The sequence below is a fragment of the Drosophila eugracilis genome, unplaced genomic scaffold (genome assembly GCF_018153835.1).
Source record: "Drosophila eugracilis isolate 14026-0451.02 unplaced genomic scaffold, ASM1815383v1 contig_2088, whole genome shotgun sequence".
NCBI lineage: Eukaryota > Metazoa > Arthropoda > Insecta > Diptera > Drosophilidae > Drosophila > Drosophila eugracilis.
In genome coordinates, this window is record NW_024572964.1 from 4,644,113 (window position 1) to 4,662,178 (window position 18,066).

Consider the following 18,066-nt stretch of genomic DNA (forward strand, 5'->3'; position numbering starts at 1 on the left):
ACACTTTGACCGCTTCATTGGGCGTTCCGCCCGCCCGCGAGGGTCAGCCCCTTAAGTTCGGGAAACAAAATTAATTTCACAGCCTCGGCACTTTCGTTTTTCATAAAAACAGCCCTCGGTGGCAACTTTGGGCAGGTTGTTAGCGCCTCCGCCTATTTGTCAGCCACTGAGCAGTGGGACAAAATTAGTTTATAATAAAACAAAAAGTATAAGAATATAAAATGTTGTGATTGGGTTTTGGAAACCGAAAATAATGGTAAATCCATATTGTCTTCATTATAAAACAGATTAATCATGGAGACTCATCAAAGAAGTATACGATCTTAAGTCTATCAACTCAATAGACATCGACTTAGTTAAACCTACTAAAAGTTAATTGCTTTTCATTGCTTTGCACCCCACTGTGCAATGACTTTGACTTGCAGACTATTAACGACTGAGTTCGTGCCTTTGTCGTTTCGCTTTTTTGCGCTTTATTGTTATTTCTTCATCATTGGTTAAAACCATAAACTATCGCCTGAATTGCTCCAGGGCAGTGGCAAGTGCCTCCTCCCTCCGGCTCCTGTGGCACTTTCAATGACCACTTAAAGAGCATTTTCTTCACACTTTCGTTGGTAACCACAGCGGCACAACGGCACCAGCTGAATTTTCATTTCATTTTCATTTTACACGCAATGTTTTCCAGCCTCCACGCATTTTATCTTAATGTCCATTTGTCGAGATTACCGCATCGCTGGACGTGTGTTTAATTGCAGCGTCATCAATCAAGCAACCATGTCCGAAAGTGTCCTCCGCTGACACAACTTTGTTGCACTTGGTTTTCCATGATTTTTTCTCGCTGCAAAATTGCAAGATTTTCCGCTACCGGCGTTCATCTCGACTGGCCAACTGGCTGACCATAAAAACTGCCGATGCACTTGGCTAATTTGCAAATTATATTTATTTTTATTTTTATATTATTTCTTTATTTTCTGAATTATGTTTTCCTGTCGGGGTGAAAAGTGTAGCTTCGAAGTCTGCTTAGGGCATGCATTTTGGAGTAGTCACTAACTTTTTGGAATATTCAATCGAATGCACAAGAACATTGACATTGAAAAGTATCAGGTTTGCCTTTTAAGTTTTGCATTTCAGGTTAATATTCAAAAGACATACCATATAAGTTATAATTATGCATACTTACGCCTTTTATTTTTGTCCGATGAAAACTCTTTGCCCGCAGCAATTCCGGTTTTTAATTTAGTCTGTTTAGGGTTCACTAGTCTTGGATATGAGTTAACCTTACGAATCTGTGAAGTACCCGCTGCTGATTTGCATAAAATATCGCTCGGAAAATATATACCTGATTATAATTTTATCAAGGCTTTATGACACATTCGAATGTAAGCTAAAATAAATATTAATTAAAAAATCTTGAAGTAAAATAAGACTTTTAGATACTTTAAAAAGCGTTAATAGTTAAAGTGTTTTAACAAAGTTTAAGGCTTATAAATTATAGTGTCAGAACTTTTTTTGAAAATATTATAAAGTTTTTAAATAATATTTTAGCGGTTAGCTTAGGTTTTCGGAACTAGTTTTTTTGAGCTGCTGAAGAGATGCCATACCAGAAGAAAAAGTTGAAAGCTTAAATGTTAAGCTAACATAAATACTGAAGTTAACAGAAAAGCTTACAGACCCTACTCTGAATGTTAACTTAACAGAGCTTAAGCCCAAAAAAATTTAAAAAATAAGTCGAGAAGATAAAGTTAAAGATTAACTATTAGTAACTAAAGTAATGTATAAAGTGAAGTTTTAGATTATAGAAAATCTCTCTCTCCAAATGTTTAACTTTTTAAATTCCACTTCATAAAAACACATTCCAGCTGGTGTAATAATCATAATTATATTTCGTGTTTAATTAATTTATTTGTACAATTCTATAGCTAGATATCAATACAATTACATAGATCCTATGCGCTGCACGCCTAAATCAACGATTTTCATTTTTCACAACTGATGGGGAGGGGGAATAACAAAGTTTCCTTTTGTGCAGTCAAATCTTGGCTACGTCCAAGGGAAATAGCTCAACTCGAAGATGGGATTTTCAGATACAGACTAGAAGAACTAAGTGACGAATATTAAACTAGGCATAGGTGTAGCGCCATTAATTAATCATAAGCCCTAGATCGTAAATCATAAGCATTTTTCGTGTTTTGTTTTTTAACAACAAATAAATATTTACAATGACAGAAACTTTCTTGGGTATCGAAATGGAAAATTAACAATAAAATACAAATAATACTGCTCGACAAGCACGTCATCAAGTAAGGAGAGAATTTCGAAAGAACTAAAGATGGGCAGAAAAGCGATGATGTGGGGCGGTGGATGAGTTGTGGATGCAGTGGCTGAGATGCACAGTTAGTTGGAGGAAGGGTCATGGACCGGGAATGGGTTGGTTCAGTCAGCGTCATATCTCGCATTCGAACTCCGAGATCCGGTGGTTAAAGTAAACCACTCCATGCTCCAAGTCCTCACTGAACCCACTCACGTCCATGTAATCCGACGCCGCCGAATCATCGTCCACCCACTTGTGCAGTGACCTGGTGATCTCCAGCCTCGACTGGGCGAATGAGGGTCGCATGTGCGGTTCCTTGTGCCAGCAGCGGGACATCAGGTTGTAGAACTCGTGCCGGCTCTCCTTGGGAAGATCGGGTCTCAGACCCTGTGGCACGCGGCGGATGACCTCGCGTCCCGTTAGCTGGGAGTACGGCGTAGAGCCTGATATATAGAAAAATAATCAAATTAATAGGTATTACTATATTATTAACTATGTTTACTTAAGACCCTTTCAATTTAGCTGTCAGCTGGGCTAACATTTCTTATTTACTTCAACTGATCAAACAGAAAGCTTAAGATTTTAATTACCAACGTAAGACAACCAAACAAAGCGCAATCAAGATAATCGTTGTGAATTTAAAAAGAGAAATGTAAATGGGCTTTAAGAACAGTTAACCACAACTTCAACTTGAATATTCTCATCAAAGAATCGTGAATCGATGCTTTAATTAAGTGCAATTCTGGACAGTATCGGGTTCTTTGAAAGATTAATGCCATTAAAATATACTATTGTCTTTTTAATTTGAATTGATGGTTGATTGTCTTTCTTTCAAGCATTTTATTATTCTTGATATAAATTGATCAATGTAAACGTTTTTGGCTATCTAGATAAATAAATTAAGTGCTGGACTCAAAAAAACTTCAAAGGGGAAGTCTTGTATATACACTTTTTTGCATCAGAATTAATGATCTACAAAGTAAAAACTTAAGTGCTGATTAATCTTAACCCAGCTGTTTTTTAGCCGGAAGATTCTGACAAAGAGTTTGGATTTCCTGATTTTGTTTTCTTTGTAACCAAACCCAAAAAACCTACCCAGAGTGGCAATCTCCCACAGGACGATGCCAAAGGCCCAAATGTCTGTTTCGGTGGTGAACATATGGTATTGCAGGCTCTCCGGAGCCATCCATCTTATGGGCAGGGCATGGCGTTTGCCAATGGTATCGTGACCATGGTGTGACTTCTTCTCTCCATGCGGATGATCTTTGGAGCAGTGACCCTGACCCTGGCCAAAGGTGTGCTGCCAGTGCTGGAGGATGTATCTGCTCCCAAAGTCAAACTTAAACTTGTGGGCATTGTGGCGCATCAGATCATTGGCTGCATTCTTCTCCTGCTCCTTGCGTAATCGCTCTGCATCCAGATCGATGGACATGCCAAAGTCACAGATCTTGCACATGCCATTGTGATCGAGGAGCACATTGCGAGCAGCCAAGTCTCGATGGACAACCTGGATTTGCGATAATATAAGTAATATATATATAAAGAATTAAATTATTAAATTATCTTACCCTTCTGCCTGCTATGTACTCCATTCCACAAGCTATATCCAAGGCAAACCCTGCCAAGGTGCGTGGCGATAAGGGAGCCAGACTTCGACCGCCTGGCACTGAGGCTGGCAATATGTTTGTGGCACTTCTAGCTGCTCTCAGAAGGGACAGAAGTCGTCCCCTCATGGCATATTCCATAATAAGCATGTGGGGTTCTATAGGGAAAGAATAAATCGAGGATTAATGGAAGATTCTCCAGATATAGTTCATGTACTCACCACTTTCCACACAGGCTCCCAGTAGGGTAACCACATTTTGATGGGAGCCTAGCTTGCGCATTATGCTGGCCTCGTCCTTGAGGCTCACCTGGGCACTACAAGCTCTGATTGTCTTCACTGCCACGATTCTAGTGGCTCCAAAGTGTCCACTCAAATCATCAGCCTCTGCTTTCCACACCTGACCAAAGTTTCCCTCACCCAGAAGACTCTTCAGTCGAATATTACTCCTTTCGAACTCCTGGAACTCACTGGCCAACGATGTCTTGTCATCATTATTACTATATCTGTTGTGGTTCGCATCCCGCTGAGCCGCCTGTGACATGGGCATGGCCTGGTGGTGCTGATGATGCTGCTGCGTGTGCTGGTGATGCGGATGATCCACCTCATCATCATCATCATCCACCTGGTACTTGGAGTCCACCTTCTTCACTGGACTTATAGGCTGCTGATCTGTGATGCAAACGTCGAAAACCTCACCTTGCTTGGCCCGTCGTCGCACCACGTAGTTGCGCACTAAATAGAGGATAATGGCAGCTAAGGGAATCACTCCCACGGCCACCAGAACTAAGGTGACCAGATTCATTCGTCTCATCTCAAGATTCAAATCCCTTTCATTGGCTATCACCGTGGAGCTAATGTCCAAGGGAGGAACCGAAGAAGATGACTCCACAACACCTATGTAGACCTCACCAGATGGTACTGTCACTGGTGTAGGTGTAGTGGTTGTGGTACTCGTACTAGTGCTAGTGGGCCTTGGATGCACAGTGGATCTTATCGAGGTCAGGACAGTGGTGCGCAAGATCTTTGGACTGGAATCGGTGGTGTGAGATTGCTGAGTCTGAGTGCGTGGTGTTACCCCACAATCGGAGGTATTGTTGCAGAATATGATCAAGTTATTCGCATCCTCGATGTTTATCTCCTGGGTCAATGCTGGTCCCAAGGCTCTGATGAGCTCTTTGTCCTTTTCTATGATGGAGTTGACTTTCGTTGTGGTGGGAATGGCAGTGGTTGAAGTGCTGCTTGTGGTGGTGGTGCTGGGTGTGGTACTACTCGTTGTAGTGGTTGTGGTCGTTGTGCTCGTCGTTGATGGAGTGGTAGTAGTAGTTCTCTTTGTGGTGCTCGGTAATGATGTTGTTGTCGTCGTTGTGGTTGTACTGGTACTTGTTGTTGTGGATGGTTTCTCCGTTGTTGTGGTCGACGTTGTGGTGGTTTCTTCTGTAGGAAGAACTTCCGTCTGCCCCACTGTGGTTTCCTCCTCTGCACTCAGTACAGTGATAATCAGTGGTGTCGAAGATGAGGGTGATACCTTTTGCACCAGCCTACGCACCACCGGCTTGGCAACTTCCGATTCGGTATCCTTGAGTTCCTGGAGTGAATCTGCCAGTCCAGCTGTGGGTCTCCCTGAACCCACATACCTCGTGCGACTCACAGGCGGGGCAGGTGGTGCCAGTGCTGGTGGGGCAGCTGCTGGTACCAATCCCCTTTCCCTCATATGGTACTTGTATTTGCTGCGACTTCTTTCTACAGGCGTTAATGGTCTTCGAGTGGAGGCAGTGGGTCTGCTGGTGCTAACTGGGGCAGGTGTGGTGCTAGATGTGGTAAGCGTGGTGGTGGTGGTGCTCTGTGCCACAGAAACCTCCAGCACGCGCGGATGTTCATCGTCTCCCTCAGCAGCTTTAATGGTCAAGCCACCTGGACGAATGGGCGGTAATTTGGCTCCAAAGTAGACATATGGCTTAAGCTCATCCTCCTCCTCCTCAGCATCGTCCTCCATTGAGTTGGTTTTGCTGGGTATACCCTTACCCATCACTGGAGGTTTGGTACCATCTCCAATATGATTCACGGTGGCATTTTGCTCCTTTGCCACCACAAAGAGTCCATGGGAGGACTCATCACTGAAGAGGATCTCGTTGGTATCTCGATCTCCAGCAGAAGCGGCTGCCTTAACGGAACCAGAGCTCTTTACCACCACCGAACTATTGCCACTCGAGGCCATTGCCATGCGGGTGAAGTTGGCACATTGTCGCATGCAACTGGCGGTGGTTCGGCGAGTGAAGTTCTTGGTGCAATTCCGAATGCACACAGATCTTGGATCACTGGGTGCCTTGGAAGTACTCTCTACTGCCGCCGATGGCGAAATGGCACTTCGTCCAGTGGTGCCTATCCTGGTGCGGAAGCCACCTCTGTGCAGAGCTGTACGACGGGCCGCCAGCACATTCATCAGCTTCCTCTCACGATCCTGAGCGGAATTGACTGGTGCAATCGAGGGTCGGTTGGCACCCGAGGGCCTGTAAGTGGTGGGTTTATCGCCAACCGCATCTGTAAGCAGATGAATGGAAAAATATTTACTTAGAATGATGGCTTGGCATATTTTTAGTACACGTTAAAAAATAATAGTAACATATTGTGGATAAATCGTCAATCCTATGCAAAGAAATCTAGAACCAAATGTAAATACTTTTCAGATTTGCAATTCCATTCCTCAAGCTCTTAATTCGATATGGAAATATAATTTTTTCGTGATAATATCGACCTCGATTCCTTATCAATGTTCATTGCAGTGTAGCTTGTGCCTGGGCTCTGGCATTCTTGACGCCAGATCGTGACAAATATTGGAAAAACAAATCTCGAAATGGAAATTAAATGCGACTAAGGCAACGAGCACGAAACCCGTTTGGAATGCGAACTTTGCCTAGGGTAAGGCCGACTCACTCGGCCACAATCATCATCGCCATCATCATCTTGCGGTATTAACAAGCAAACAGCATCTTTTGCCATCGGCGGCAACATGAACATCTTGAGAAACGAGGCTGCTCTCTGGGCCATTAATCAGTTGGCTAGCTAAAAAGCTCCTTTGCCCAACTGGTTCACCGAAATCAGCGATATTATACTGCAATTCTAAGCTAACTTGTTAATTAACTAATCGCCCCGAGGTTTTCTATGTTCTATGCGCCTCCGGCCAGGCAGCTGGTCATTAAATCCGATTGAGCAATGGGCCTAAATCCATGCTGTTTTGACCCGCGGATTCGGGCAAAACAATTACAAGCGGCTGCTTGCACAATTGTTTAATTTTCGCATTGCCAAAATGGTAAACTAAACAATGCCAGCGCAAACAAACATTGTTGCTGTTGCTGCGGCTGCTGCTGCTTTTCACAAACATTTAGTTCATTGGCTGGCAGTTTAGGCCAAGGTTGGCCATCTCAAGCGGCAAGCGGCAAGGCGGCTAGAACAAGTTGCAGATGCCGCTTCCACCGCCGGTTGCCGCATTTTGGCCACTTTGACCCCCTGTTCTCCCCTCTTATTTTCTTAGCCTAACAATTTGTCTTTGTTTTGGCCAAGCCGTTTCTCGTTTTCTCGCTCTGCGTTTTCCACTTTTCGTTTGTCGTCTATTCTGCCGGATTGTACAACACTGTGCAACCCATTTGGGCGTCTCGTCACGTCGCTGCGATGCCTTCAATGAAACGACAAGCAGCCGTCCGCTGCCATTTTGGCCACAGTCACAGACGGTTTGGATCGGATCGGATCCGATAGGCTGCGCCTATCATTCGGTCTATATACTAACAAAAGGATGATTAACTAGGGAGTCTAATTTGGAGAAGTTAAGCTATGAAGGCAAAAATATGTTCCTAAAAATAATCCTAAATGCTGATGAATCTATAAATCCTGTTTTATGTTTAAAATAATTAATAATAATTTATTTCTTATTTTTAAAGTATAAACCAAGGTTCTTACTTTTAAAATTTCTCGAAATCTAAGTGTAGTATTCTTTTCCAAGCCAGAATAGAGTGTTCACCGAAGGGTGTATACATCCTACCAAATCGACTTCGGTTGTGTTATTGGGAACTACGGCCTGGCCATTGCTTTTTGGTCTGTGGCCTGTGCGACTTCTTGGCATTAGCTATGCTGCTGTTGCCATCGCCGCCGCCGCCACTTGGCATGCGTTGTGGAATTTTAATTTGATTTTGGTCATATACACGATCTTTTCGGCTGCGACTGAGCCAAGTTGAGCGAAGCGGGCCAAAACCAATGGCCAACTAAACCCAAGACGGGCATCAGAAACGGTTCTCCCCTCTGTCAACGGGCAAACAGTCTTTTTTACGAGGTGTGTTCAAAAAGTAAGGTGACTCTTCAAATTTCGCGAATTTCAAATTTTTCGATTATCGAAACCTTTTAGAAGTTATACGAGTTGTGTTCAAAAAGTAAGGTGACTTTTCAAATTTCAAATTTTTCAAATTTTTCGATTATCTTCAGTTTTGGGAACAAGAAAAAGTCACATGGGGCCAAATCCGGTGAATATGGTGGCTGAGGCATTATTGTGGTGTTGTTTTTGGCCAAAAAATCCAAATCCTTTGATCCATATTTTTCGATAGCAAAAAATCGCCGAGCTCGCAAAACAACTTGTAACTTTACGCCTCTCACAACCAAACAAAAGAGGATGTTCCATTGAAACTTGGTACAGATGTTAGGGAAGAGTGTACCAATATAACAAAACAAAAAAATCGATAATCGAAAAATTTGAAATTCGCGAAATTTGAAGAGTCACCTTACTTTTTGAACACACCTCGTACACCCATTAATCATACAATATAAGGGTTTATTATATTCCTTGAAAAGTATGTAGCAGATGGAAGAAAACTGTATTTATAATCTTCAAGATTTAGTAACTATATAAATTGGGATTTCAGCATTGGCCAGCTGAGTACCAAGTATCTTATCGTCGAGTCACTCGACTTAAGTGTTCCTTCTTTTTTGGAGCTCCGACAATTGGCAAATTGGTATTGCGACCTGTCGAAAATCAACTGCGAAATGGGTTGGGGAATTCTAAGCTGGCTGTTTACCTAACTTCCAACGAGCTGCTTACATAATGCCCGAAAATTGTGCAGCATTTTGGCAGGTGATTAATCTCCGGCCAGCGGAGAACAAAGCAGCCATCAAACGGATGCGACGGCGTGACTAATGCCAGCATTAGCTTCTACATTTTTGCGAAATTCGACATCGAACTCTGGCCCCCGAGCTAAACAAAAATACCGAAAAAAAACAATGGAGAAGACCCCACCCGGTTTGGCTGGCGATTCTGGTCAAAAAACCAAGTTTATTTGGCAGCTAATGAGTCTTCACTTTGTCTGCCGCACAAAGCCCATCAAGGTTGATCCCACTCTTACCCTGCCCCGCCCAATAATTGCACAGATGCCACCCCAACCAAAGCCACAATAAATGTTGGTGTACAGATAAAGAAATGTATTACTTAAGGTATTATATTTATAGATCAAGTTAAAAACTGTAATAATACTTTGGATAATAAAACGAACGATCATTAGGAGGGTAAAAATAGCAATAGGTTTTTGTTAAGCTGAGTCTTAACTTTACAAACAGCTGAGGTGATCTTTTTTCCGTTAAATATTACTACTAATTACTACACTTTTCGATAATTTCTCTCAGTGTACCTAGTACAATTGAGTTGGAAAAACTCAAACTAAACTATAGATAGCCAGTTGAGTGGGGGATGGATATTAGCGCTTGAATGAATCGCATGTCTTGTGTTTTGTTTAGAACTTTTAATTAAAAATAAATTACCGACACGAGTGGGCAGCGGCTGACAGACAGCTGACTTTGCACTCAGTTTTTTGTTTATATATATATATATATATATATTATATTTTTTATTCATTGCTAATTGACAAACGAACACAAGTACACAGACAGCTCATAAAACATCGCAAACTCAGTCGCTCACGCAATGCAGTTGATCGCGCTGACAGCTGTGTTTGATTCGATTGTCTAAACTTATTTAATGGTGTCACATTCGGAATTATGAAATACCATTCAATGAGCGGAAAATTCATAATCACATAGCTATGAACGAGCAACTGTGGCTGTGACACAAATGTCAATCATACGCAACGTTGCACAGGCCGCCAAAGCCAAATTACAGCCCAGCCAAAACATTTGGAAATTTCCGCCCAAAAAGCAGCCATGACACATAGACCGAATATTTAAGAATAATAATCAGAAATTCGATAATGATGTGTCATTATTGGGTAGTGAATGTTCTTCTGCCTTAAAGTGTAAACTTTTTTAGCTTTACTTTAGCTTAAAAAACAAATAAATTCATAAGATCTTGAATTAAATGCGAATTATTATTTCATAGGCTGTAGAATCAGCGGAAATGGTTTTTGAAGGGAATCAAATAATAATGAATTTAGTAATTAATATATTTTATAGCTCAATAAATCGAATTTGGTAACATAATAAAAGTTATTTGCAGAATGAAGGCTAATTGAAAAGGCTATTGAAAGGCTATTAATAAGTTGTTTACATTTTGAAAGCCATTTTAAGCTAACAAAAAGTTGAGATCTAAGAATAATATTTCCAAGAATATATTGGGAAAGATTTATTATTAATTACAAAAATTGCTTAAACATGAATCAGTAAATTCCAGGAAAAAGTCAATTAATAAATATATTTTAGAAATAAATTTAAGACATTTGCCCAAAAAAGATATTTTAACGCCAACGTTTTTAACCGAAAAGACTTGCACTTTCCGACCTTGACTCATCGCTTTCTGAATCACTTTATTCGTTTCCTGGCCAGTGAAAGAAAGCCAAATCGAAATGGGCAGATGCAAATCCAAATCCAATCAGCGTAAACGTTGAAAACTTTCATTAATTCACTGGCACTAATTCACGCGTCGCAACTTCACTTTTGCTTTCTGGTTTTTGGCCTGGTATTTGTATTTACATTTACATTTGTATTTGTTTTTGTTTTTGCTTAACTTGTTGCATTCAAAACCCATACAAAGGCATTCATAACCGCTCACACACCGACAAGACAGCGAGTTCATAAATACAATTTTTAAATGCCGCCTTGGCAGAAACAAAAAAACTTTCTCCGCTTTCGTTGCAATTTTCTTGCCGCTCTGTCTCTGTTATTTTCCCAGCTTTTAGTTTTTGCTTCTCGCTTTCGTTTGCAGCGTGCAACATTTGCTGCACCCTATCCTGTCCCACGTTCATGGCTAAAACGTGTTTGCTTATTTTGGCTCTTATTTTCGGTTTTTTCGTTTTTTCGTTTTTTTGACTCACTGCACTGCAGACATGCAAGACATGTTGTTGTGTTTTTATAACATTTTTGGTGGGATCGCCAATCGAAAGCATTTCTAATGTGAAATCGAAGCATGCAACGCGAAATGAAAAGGGGAAAAGGCAGAAAATGCCGCACGGCTCCTTAACCATAACGGGGAATTCCGTTTTATCGGGGGAGTACTCACTTCAGCTGGTCTATGAAAATTCCCAATAAAAAGCTGTTTCTGAGGAGTCTCAGGGGAAATAACCACTTAACTGGTTTCTTGGTTAAGAGAAATAAAATAGTAAAATATTTAAGGTATAAAAGTGTCAAAAATAGGAACAAATTAAAATAATTTAAAAGAGCAAGTCTGAATCCAACTTAATTTAGTAAGAAAAGATCAAAAACTTTAACTTTTAACTTGAACTCTTTTCGTTTTCCTTTTTTTCATTTTTTGTTTATTTTTTAAATAAATAATCGTGAAAGTAAAACGCCTTAAAGTTATCTTTTTCCAACTATAAATCTTACAAAACTGATAATCAAGATATAATAAATGGTATTAAATCCACAACGTGTCCAGTTCCCCGTTGGAGCCAGTTCAGCGTTGTCCGCTTCGACATTTTAACCATAAAAGGTGCCATCGCTGCCAGCCAGCCAACTCTTGTGGGTGCAGAAATATTCACGTGAATGCAGCAAAATGCAGTCGAATGCAGGAAGTGCAGCTGGCAGCGACGACGTGAGAAAGCAGAGAGAAATGGCAAAGGTACTCGCACTGAAGAAATGCAAGCCAAAAAGCATCGCGGATGTCAATGCGGAAATGGAGCTTGCAGCTCTGAAGCTGAAGTTGTCGTGAAATGCCGCTAAATGAATCGTTTTGGCTTTGGTTTTGTAGCATTTTGTCTTACTGGCTTCCTGGTTTTTGGGCTTTAACCCTTGGCTGCCTTGACAGACTGCCGACACCCAAAATAAAATCCGAAATCTAAAAACTTGTCGACTGCGAGCCTGACCTTTTAATTGCGCAATTACCTCTCAGCGAGCGATTTCCACTTTAGTTTCCCATTTCAAAGGGGAGCTCCATATGTTAAATGGCCAACAATACGACCTGCAACTTTGGATAATTACAAACTTTTGTTGTTCATGATTTGTTAGGATTTTTTTATATCTTTTTTTTTATTTAGCATTGGCTTCCGTTTTTTTGTTTGGCTTAGCGAATTCAGCTCGGCCTGCAAAAGTTTGTAGTTTTCAATACCCTACTACACGGCCTGTGCATTGAGGCGTTGCAAATGGCCCAAGGGGCGTGGCACATGTTCATCACCAGTCATCAGTCGCATCCAAGTCGGCTATTTACGCAACGTAAACTACAACAACTAAGCACCACCCCCCATCATTAGCGTTTTGGCCGCTTTCTTTTGTCCCACGGATTTTAATTAAGTCCCCAGTAAATCATCGCAGTTGCGTAACCCTTTTCCCCGAAGTTTTGGGTCACCAGCGGTTTTATTATTAATCACGCACACGAAAAACAAAATTCAAGAAAACAAACCTAAGAAAGCGAAAGACAACCAGCTAAGGAAATTAACAAAATGATGGACCTGGGACCTGAGGAAGGGTTCAACAAACTTCGCCGCCGGCCACATTTTTCGCAACGAATGCTAATGAAAAAGAAATTATAAACATTTTATAAGAAAAAAAATATATACAAAAATAAGGCAAAAACTCACTAAATTGAAATTCGCCGTGCCCACCGAAACACAAATTGCGCGTTTTATTTCCTTTTCCTAGCAAAAGTTAAGCCAAAAAAAAAAAAAAAAGAAACAAACCACCAACCACAAAGTTACCAACTGGGAATGCGAATTTGGGTCTTCAAATTAAATTCAATTGAAAGGCAAAAACCATGCGAAATTAATGTAAACATCCAGGAAATAAACGAGAAAAACGCTGCTATACAATTTAAAATATTTTTTAGCCATTGTATAACCCGATTTGAATATATTTGCATTTCATTTGCTGTTTTTACCACAATTTCAGCAATTTAAATAAAATTTTTAAATTAAAAGCAGATTAGATTAGCCAAATTATTGTAGGGGATTCCCTTGGATACATTTTTAAATGGGATATATGGAAATCATATAAGTATAATTTGGATTTTATATAACTTATTTAATGTATAGATGAAACAAGTTATTAAATAAATAATAACCAAATCTTGTACTCAATTAGGAGTAGTTTACTATAAAAACAAGTCTAGTCTTTACCTCAAAACAAAAATCCAATTACTTCAAAACCCATATTAATCTGCCATTTTTATCTTTCTCAAATATTTTCCCCCCCGCGCGGAAAACCTTACATAATTATATGTAAATAATTCTTGGCCTTGCCATCGGCTGAAACTGAACCCAACCAAGCCATCGATTAGTTCCGTGACGAAGATCTATTATAAATTGAACGAAATCTATGTATGTTCGCTGGCCTGTTTACAAACATGTCAGCCTCGAACCCATGGAATAATGAACAGAGCAAACGTTTTGATTGAATATTTGTTATTACATATTGAGAGCAAAGGCAGAGGTAAAGCTAAAATCCGAATCAGAGTACGTAATACGGTAGTTGGTAGTAACGTGAAAGGGCTAAATATTTGAACAGTTGCACTGGCTTTTACCTCCGGCAACAACAATGCCAACCCCTCTGCCTCTGTCTATCTGCATCATTTCTTTTTTGATTTTTTTTCCCGTTCCCACATTGATGCACGCCCTCATATTGCGTATACGCCCGGGCTTAGACCTAGCTTGAATCCCCAGCAGCTGCAGACCTGGCCCGAATGCACTTGGCTGACTAACTGGTTGGCTGACTCTCTGTGTTGACTTTTCAGATTTGCTCTTTGGGCTCGTCTTCTTCTCCTTTGAAAACTCGAGACTTGCCAACGCTTCACTACGCTAAACGAGTGAGATTACGCAATGGACGCACATGAGGTCTCAGAGCACCGAAAAAAAAAGCATATATATAAGATAAAACAAGAGGAAACGCTATAGTCGAGTGCCGCGACTATAAGATACCCGTTACTGTTTTACACAATTTTAAAATATTAATTTTGCTAGTGGAAATTCACAAGGCGCCACCTATTGTCAGAGGAAGTATGTTGAGTATGCTTATAGTGACGTCACTCCCCATGTAAGGCCTTATAACTTAATTTCTTTATAAACAGCGAAAAAATGTTCCGATTTGAAAAATCTTTTGTAAATCGATAGATATTAACAAAAATAAGTTACACAAGGTCAAACGAAGGCATTCATAATAATATTATAGACTCCACAGTTTTCCGCGGTTTGTGGGCGTTAGAGTGGGCGTGGCCGGATGAAACTTCGTGGCAAGTTGCAGAGGCATCTCCTAAATACGTGTTCCTAAGCAAAATTGTGTAGCTTTTATAGTTTTCGAGATTTTTGCATTTTTGGTTTTTCGGGTTTTGTGGGCGTTAGAGTGGGCGTGGCGTGATCGGAAAAAAACAATTCGCATTGGGAGCATCATAGAAACATACATGCATGATCCGAACTTTCTATCTCTTATAGTTACCGAGATATCAGCTTTTCTAGAAAATCCGAAAACCGTCTTTTGAGCCTTGTGGGCGTATGGGTGGGTCTGGCCGGATAGTAGTAGCACTATAAGATGCGCTGTCATCTAAAGATTATACTTTCTATCTACAATAGTTCCTGAGATTTCAGCAATTTTAGTTTTTTGCTATTTGTGGGCGTTAGAGTGGGCGTGGCAGGATGCTGTAATAAACTTGCGCTGTCCCGGGACCTCAAGAATCTTCATGCTTAATCTCAGCTTTGTATCTGCTATAGTTCCTGAGATCTCAGCGTTCATACGGACGGACGGACGGACGGACGGACGGACGGACGGACGGACGGACGGACGGACGGACGGACGGACGGACAGACGGACATGGCTCAATCGACTTCGCAATTGATCCTGATCAAGAATATATATACTTTATAGGGTCGCAAAAGCTTCCTTCTATCTGTTACATACTTTTCAACGAATCTAGTATACCCTTTTACTCTACGAGTAACGGGTATAAAAAGAGAAACAGGTAAACGTAATGAGTACACAACAAATTTTTTTAAAACCGAACCCAAGCCACACCAATATTGATATTTTTGGCCAAGTATCTCGAGTGCTGAGCAAAGTGGCCAGCAAACGACACCTACAACTGGCCAGTTCAACTCTGGAAATTGCATTTCGTAAGAGACTGGCCAAAAAGGTAAAAAACCAAAAAAATAAACACCGAAATTATGCCCATTCATCGGGCATAAATTAAGCATAATCAAAATGCATTAACATTTGTTTAGTTAGCTCTGGGCCGCAATAAAAAAGTGTAGTAAAAATGTAGTCTCAGGCCAAACAAAGAGTTCATGAATAAAGATGCGGACAACATTTTTGCTTGAGTGTCTTTTGGAACTCTAGGCCTAACACACGTTGTTCCAATAAACCCAATAAAAAAAAAATACACTTATCTTGGCCATTGAATTCACATTTAAATGCGAAACACAACAATTTCCATTTCGATTTTTAAACACCCACGCCGTGGAGCATTTGAGAAATCACCAAGTCCAAACTTAATTGTTTATGAAAATACTTAATTGAAATAACAATCACTGTTTACATTTATGAGTGTCCGAGAGGGGCAGCCATGGACAAAAGAGCCGGTCTAATCAATCCATTGCCCGTCGACGGGCACTTGCAGCGTGTTTTTAAAAAGCGTTTATGAAAGGCTAAAACCAAAGCTAAGCTATCTTCACCTCGACATTTGCCCTTGCAGAACAGTTTCATATTTTCATATTCGAAGCTTGCAACTCAATAGGGTCTCGTATTTTGTGGCCATATCTCTGCGGTGGCATCTTGTTTTAATAAACTTGAGTGGGTCCAAGAAGGGTCACATTTTTCGGTTGGAACCTTTCTAAAATGAATTAATTACTTTGTAATGTTGATTTTTGTGGGTAAATGAAGGTGTCATTGACTGAAAAGACACCTTCATGCACTTCTCATTCAAGGAAATCTTTAAATAAGATTCTTAATTATTACTTTTCAAATTCTTTTCAAATCTAGGTAGGCACACCTTCCAATTTAAATCTTCTTTATACTATTTATTTAAGCCAAACAAGAATCCTCGTAAAACTTTAAGTGCCCATATTAAAACCCTCTTAAATTAAAAGTTAAAAGCTCTTTTTATGTTTTAAAAACCGAAAGCGAAGACATAAAATTGAATGCAAGGAAACTGACCCATAAAGCCAATTCCTTGCTGTCTCATAACAACCTCAACGTTGACAACCATTTCTGGCTTTCAAAATGCAAAAGATTGGCCAATGCCAATCTGCAGAGTGGCCTGCAGTTAGAGCCGCTTCTTCGGCCACATTTGTTGGCCGGGCCAATTGTTTTTTAGCCAGCCAGCCAGTCAGTTTCCACTCGAATGTTGCAGCGGCGATTGTTGTTTCGTCTGCTGGCAGTTGGTCAATAATTGGCATAGATTTATTTTGGCTAGTTGGCAATTTTTTTTGCTCTTTTCATGGTGTTCGTGTGTGTACGTATGGGTAGGGGTACGAGGTAATAGTAATATGCTAGAAAACTTACCCACATCGCTGGGGCTGAAAATTTCCGCTGAATTTCGGCTTTCGCCGTCGCCGGCGGTCGCATTCAGTTGAAGTTGCTGCTGCTGCTGCTGCTGCTGTTGTTGCTGTTGCTGTTGCACAGGCGGCTCTCTAATTGCACCATTAGTTGCATTCGTCTGCGTTTCACTTAATGCTGCCGCTGCTGCTGATGCCGCCTCAGCCAACAACAATGCCACCAGCAACAGCAACCAGCAACTGCAAAATGATTCATTGCCTCGATGGATTTTCATCAACGACATCGTAACCGAAGCATATACCGAATAAAAAAAGATAAACAAAAGTACTAAAATTATAGTTGCTGCTCTGGCTGTTGCTTTGGCTGATTGTTTTCTCTGCTGATTTTCTATCTGGTTTTCTATTGTTCGTTTTCGTACAGACACAATCACACACACACACACGCGCGCGAGTTTTCCCACTTTTCCACAATTGTTTTGTAGAATGAAGCTGCGTCGTCTTCTGGTCGGTTACTTTGGCTCCCCTTTCTCTGCCCGCCGTAGATGTTGCTGCTGTAGATGTTGCTGCTGCTGCTGCTGTTGCGTGCAATAATTCAAGTCGTGCTGTCGACTTATCTGTGCTGCTGCTTTGGGAAATCGTAGGCCTGCCTTTTGCTGCAAATGTCGGAAGAGAGATCGGAGTGAATTAGTGAAATGTTGCTGATTGGTACACAAATAGTCAAGGAAAATGCGGCGAAAATCGTTCGAGAGAGAAAATGCATTGCAAAGGGGGAACTAAACGGGTTTTAGCTAAGTGCACAGTGCGTTTCAGCTTAATGATAGGGTGTATATTTAGGGCAACAAATGCAGTGCACAAAATAAAGTAAGTTTTATGGGTTAGTTTTCGAATTTGAATATCATTCCCAGCTTTATACACAGATGAGATTTAGTGATACCCTAATTAAGTTACCAAAAGGGGGACTAATAATTTATAACTATTTATGCATAATTGCTTAACTTTTGCTCAAACCGATTCATTGTCAAAAATATTACCTAGCTAAGGTCAACATTTGTCCAAGTCTGTCATAAATTTAGGTATGTAAGCAGACTCGTTAATGTCTTTCTTAACTCCGGCTAAACCAATCAAGTATTTAAAATATTTTCCCTGACAACTGCGACATTCGAGCCATAAGTTTAGAAACAGAAAAAACAAAAATATGACTACTTAGGATACCAGGCAGCTCTAAGGTCCCTCCCCAGTTTATAGCCCCCGTAAGC

General features: G+C 40.7%; 1 protein-coding gene across 1 annotated transcript; it reads right to left on the minus strand.

The window, feature by feature from the left end:
• Positions 1-1,860: 1,860 nt before the first annotated feature.
• On the minus strand, positions 1,861-17,293 carry LOC108108053. The gene is made up of 5 exons (XM_017215927.1): positions 16,818-17,293; positions 4,137-6,455; positions 3,880-4,073; positions 3,407-3,818; positions 1,861-2,754 (listed from the first exon to the last, which is right to left on the minus strand). Exons 1-5 carry the CDS (start codon positions 17,092-17,094, stop codon positions 2,444-2,446), a joined length of 3,513 nt encoding a protein of 1,170 aa, XP_017071416.1. The 5' UTR covers positions 17,095-17,293; the 3' UTR covers positions 1,861-2,443.
• Positions 17,294-18,066: the final 773 nt, after the last annotated feature.

What these genes read in the sequence shown, in the direction of transcription:
- LOC108108053 (XM_017215927.1), bottom strand. Translation starts at nt 17,094, where the DNA reads ATGTCGTTGATGAAAATCCATCGAGGCAATGAATCATTTTGCAGTTGC. An exon ending in TTTCAGCCCCAGCGATGTGG is followed by an intron (nt 6,456 to 16,817) that starts GTAAGTTTTCTA and finishes ATCTGCTTACAG; the next exon opens with ATGCGGTTGGCGATAAACCC. An exon ending in GTGGGAGATTGCCACTCTGG is followed by an intron (nt 2,755 to 3,406) that starts GTAGGTTTTTTG and finishes TCTATATATCAG; the next exon opens with GCTCTACGCCGTACTCCCAG.